A 5,161-nucleotide genomic window follows, 5' to 3' on the forward strand; every position below is an offset into this window, starting at 1 on the left:
CCCCAATGTCCAGCCTGGCCTTGGCCACTGCCAGGGATCCAGGGGCAGCCCCAGCTGCTCTGGGAATTCCATCCTAGCCCCTCCCAACCCTCCCAGGGAACAATTCTTTCCCAATATCCCATCCAGCCCTCCCCTCTGGCACTGGGACGCCATTCCCTGGGTCCTGTCCCTCCAGCCCTTGTCCCAAGTCCCTCTCCAGCTCTCTTGGAGCCCCTTTAGGAACTGGAAGAGGCTCTGAGCTCTCCCTGGAGCTTTCTCTTCTCCATGTGAACACCCCCAGCTGTCCCAGCCTGGCTCCAGAGCAGAGGGGCTCCAGCCCTGGGATCAATTTAGGCCACTTAAAAGGTGAGGATTTCTGGTCCAGGCTTTTCTGAATCCACTGACCTTGCAAGACCCAGGGACGCTGAACAACCAGAACTCAACCAACCTGATATAACCTCCCGTGAAGCTCATCCTGGGGAAAAGCACAGAAATGGCACCCAGCAATAGGAAGCATTTCTCAGCTGTTCAGGAATGTCTGACAAGGGGCATAATTTGGTATCCCCAAACTGTGAGCTGTGAAAGGAAGGCCCCAACAGCAAACTGCTGTCCTAGAACAGCTGACAGAAAGCAGTGTGGGTTATTCCTTTCCTAAATACAGGGACTTAAAAATCTGTTTTGTGTTACAATTGCAAATGCAAGCTCCTGGACCTGAAATCTAATACAAAAATTGTCAGAACTCACCATCATGAAAAAATAGCGGCATGGTCTGGCCACATATAAATGTAAACAAAGCTATTAATACTGACAGTGTTTGGCAGGGTTTTATTACATATGGATGCCAGTTCTATTCCTAGTAAATGCTTTTCATTACTCATTTACATGTTAATCTCTTTTTCTCATCCATATTAATGGTGTCGCTGGAGCAGTTTGGCAACATCAAGCTGTAAGTGGGATAAAGCAATGTAAACATTAATAATTATTACAAAATAGATGCATTACAGGCTTCTTTCAGTTTTGCAAAGGTTTGTACCTTTGTGACAATAATTTTAGCAGTGAATGGGGTCATCTTCCTGGATTTCACATGATGTAACATATTCTCATGGCATCTCAGAAATGAAGCCTTTAATTTCTAGTAATTAATGTCTGGAGTAAAGGGATATGAAGAAAGGAACACATGGAGCTTAAAGCAGAAGGTGGGAAGGGTCTTTCATGCAAGTCTGTGAAGCAGAGCTGTTGATATCTGAGGTCAATACTGAACACAGATTTTCTTTATTTCATCTTCCTTTCTCCACATATTTCCTCTCATGACATCACAGCAAACCCCCCCCCCCCAAACCCAAACAAACCCATGTTCCTTCACTATATTCTTTTTATATTTTAATGGCTTGTACTATGCCAAACCTGGCTTCTCCCTTGGACTTTCTGTACTAATGATAAAAGAACAAAACGATTTCACTATTTGGTTTTGACTTACACTTCACTGATAAGTTTAAAAAAAGAAAAAGAATAACAGACTGACAAATCTGTAGAACAATAGGTACAGCAACGCCTTTAAAGTAGGCATAAAGTCATTAGGACAAAGGTGTTTACTTAATCAAATGCAAGATTACTTGGCCTAGAAGCATGAAGTTACAGGAAATGTGATTGAAGTAGTTCCCATCATGAAAGCACATGCAAGCTGCCCTCTCCTTTAAATGCAATGTCAGGAACTAAGGACAAAGACTTTTTTTTCCCCTAAAGTTTGGTCAAACTTAAGAAATGGCTACACAAGACAATAAGGTGTGTGGTCGTGCAGCAGAATTTGCTTGGGCTGAGGGATAGCAGCAGGATTTTAAAGTAATTTGGATGCCACTCTAACCCAGGGATTAGAATAGACAACGGTTTTAAACTGTGAACTGGTTTTGTTTTCATGAGCAATGGTTTTAAACTGAAGGAAGCCAAGTTTATATTGTATTTTAGGAAGAAATCCTTGGCTGTGAGGGTGGGCAGGCCCTGGGTGGGCTGTGGCTGCCCCTGGATCCCTGGCAGTGCCCAAGGCCAGGCTGGATGGGGCTTGGGCAAGAAGTGCACCCAAGGAGGAGGATGAATGAGGGGACACAAACACAGCAACAATTCTTGTTGTACACTGAGATGCTACAGAAATAAAATGCATTTTTTGCTTGTTCAGACAGCATTTTCACACTCCCAAAAGGACCTGTTACCCTTGGCTTGCAACAACACTGCAATAAAGAACTTTTAATTAACATTGCCATATGCACTACGTTTATATCATCTATTTTTTGACACCAGTTTTATAATATTTCTCCTCAAAGATGTAAACATATTTTACCTTCTTCTCTAATCTGATTTCATGGTAATCCATAGATAAGCACAAGCTTTGACCTCCCCACAGCCACAATCCATTCAGACACGGGCTGTTTCTTATCACTTCTCAGATGTCTACAGTTGGTCAGAAAAAGCTCTCTGTTCTAAAAAGAATTCTGACATATTGCAACTTACTTTCATTCTAAATTAGAACAAAAGCTGTTATACGAAAACTTTCACCAAACTGTTTATTATGAGCATTAATTGTAACACACCAGCGTGTGTTTTGCAGATGTTAAAACTTTCTAATAAACAGTCACATTTGGAGAGGAGCTGCGTTTTCTGAGGGAAGATTGTTTTCATTAAGGCCGTGCAATTAGCTCCTTAAGGGTTTCCATGCTTTAGTGCTCTGGGTATCCCCTTGTATACCTGATAATATTTGTTGTTGAAGCTTTGTAAATTGAATTACAGCTGTCACTGAAAGAAACAACAGGTGAGAGCGGAGAGGGAAGCACACAGAGAACAAGATTTGACCAAATCACTCTTCTTGCTTGCTGCTCTTCTACCTATCCTCCCTCAGACTGCCTCTTCTGATGCTCTAGGAAGCTGTTCATCTGGAGAGAAAACCTAATTTCAAACAGGCCAGGAATGTAATTTCCAGGCTGGAACAGAGAGCACAGGGAGGCTGGACACCAGAACCTCCCTGAGCAGCGGGAACTCTTCCAGTCTGAGACTGCTCACGTCTGCAACAGGCACCACTGCATGAGGAAACAAGCTGGGGTTGAACTGCTTAAAGAGCCTAAATTTGCAGCCCTGCTCCAAAGCCAAGCCTTTGAGCCTTGGGTTCATTGCATCCAGCAGCAACCGGGTGAAACAAAAGGCAAATGATTGATGTTTTAGCCTTGCTGTAGCTTATTAATCATGATGCTTGTACAAGTCTCTCCTGACCATTTGCAGAAGGAAGACATTCAACATGGTGTGGGGAACATACTGGAAAAGGTTACTGCTTAAAATGCAGTCACCTGAGTCAGGAATTACAACACACATCTGGAATATGTTTTCCTTCTAAATCTCCGAGTCTTGGATTCATTAGATCAGACAAAAACCCACATATTATATTCATGAGGAGAGTTCAGGAACAACAAAAAGCCTTGGCAAGTACAAGATAGGAAAGACAGATGTTGTCCTCACCTCCACCCATGAGAATCCGATTGCCAGCTCAGCCAACATCCTCCACCTCCTTTCAGGGAGCACTTGGAGACTCCGTGTTAATCCAAACACAGGCCCGGTGCTGCCACTTATCAGCTCTCCTCACCTCTTGCTGAGAAAAATACAAGGATGTTTGGAGCCCCACTTGAAAAAAGGAATAATCAAGCATCCATCAAGTTGATGTTATGAAATTGCAGGCTGGATTCATTTCTGGGAAACGGCAGCAGATGTTTGAGGCCTGATCCTGCAGCCCTCTTTGTGTAACTTTGACTTCACTGGTAACGTGAACAGAGGCCTCATGGCTAAGCCCAAAGGCTTAATATTTTGTGTCTTAACGAACAAACTCTGAAATACTATAAATTCAAATGCAGGCCCTGGTGCCTTATCACAATTTCTAATAAACTATCATTCCTGAAATGTCAGCAAACCATAAGGTAATATTTGCAGCATGAGCCATTCAACTCCACGTCTCCAAGTGCTTCAGAAAATAAAAAAATCACCATTCCGTTATTGCAGATGGTGAAACTTTGGTTGGAATTACTAAAAATCAGTCTTAGAAAACATATCTCCCTCATGCCTAGCTGTGTGCTGTGTTTGGGACTACCCTGAATTTCACACACTAAAATTATCACATTGATTAGAGTAACTTCCAGAGCAGGCACGAACACCTGATTTGAAGAATTGCCATTTCACAATCAATTATTTCATCTTTATCTGACAGCAAAGTGCAAGTGAATAATTTAATCCCAAACCAAGATTTAATATGGGAAGTAGGAAACTCTTTTATACATGTTACAGAGATGAAAACTTCCACCCTGCACCTGTTTCAACCATCTCAACACCTGAGTGGGCCTCAAGCTGCTTGGAAGCAGCTCTGCCCATGCACAACCACCAAAGAACTGCACCAGGCTCCTGAGCTAAAGCAGACCTCAAAATTCTTCTCCTGCACAAGCAAAGTGCTGGAAAATTACTTAAACACTGAGGCAACACCGGGTTTTATCAGCAGCACCAGGAGCTGAACGAAGAGGGTGCAGGGTTGGAGCAGCACAATGATCAGAATACGTATTCCTGAATGATTATGTCAACCTTAAATCACCAGGGCTGGAAACAATACAAATATATCCTGCAGATTGTATATTGTATACAATATATTGCTTTTTAAAAGAAACTGTAGCTTTGTATGCTTATTTTAGCACTTCCATCCATGGAAAGAGCTCGAGCAGCGAAGTTTGAATGACTATTTTTTTCAGTCAATACAATAGACTTTTCCCCTTTTCATCTTGAGAGTATTGTCAATTATGAACTTTGAAAGCTTGGAGTTTTTTGCTCCTTCATGCTTGGCTGTTAACTTCTAGGCCTTCAAAATGCCTAGAAAACTGGGAAAACTTGGATGTAGAACTCTTTAATTTTTATCTCAGCCCAGGGCTAGCCTGTTGCTGCTACCTTGCTTTTCTAGTACAGGACTGTATTGATCTGAAGGAGCAGCCAACCTTCTGCTTTGTTAAAAAATACAAACATCTGAGTGTTTTTTCAGCAACCTTTCCAGCAGAAGTTTGTTTGGCAAAGCAGGTTGCAGGTTTGTAAAGTGGCCCAGAGCCCGACAGGAAGGGAACTCAGGCTGCACACAACACCTGCTAGGAACTAACAGATCAAAATGAAAATGGGA

General features: G+C 42.5%; 1 protein-coding gene across 11 annotated transcripts in view; it reads right to left on the reverse strand.

Moving 5' to 3' along the window:
• ERG (ERG, ETS transcription factor) overlaps nucleotides 1–5,161 on the reverse strand; it is a 108,469-nt gene that overhangs the window by 33,628 nt on the left and 69,680 nt on the right. The window contains exon 1 of one of the 11 annotated variants that reach the window (XM_017736341.1): nucleotides 3,478–3,573. The exons of the other annotated variants lie outside the window; for them this stretch is intronic. Within the exon in view, the coding sequence (XP_017591830.1) occupies nucleotides 3,478–3,516 (39 nt within the window). The 5' untranslated portion in view covers nucleotides 3,517–3,573. Of the gene's footprint in view, nucleotides 1–3,477; nucleotides 3,574–5,161 lie in introns of those variants that run through there. 11 annotated transcript variants of the gene reach the window in all.

The sequence above is a fragment of the Corvus brachyrhynchos genome, unplaced genomic scaffold (assembly GCF_000691975.1).
Source record: "Corvus brachyrhynchos isolate BGI_N302 unplaced genomic scaffold, ASM69197v1 scaffold434, whole genome shotgun sequence".
NCBI lineage: Eukaryota > Metazoa > Chordata > Aves > Passeriformes > Corvidae > Corvus > Corvus brachyrhynchos.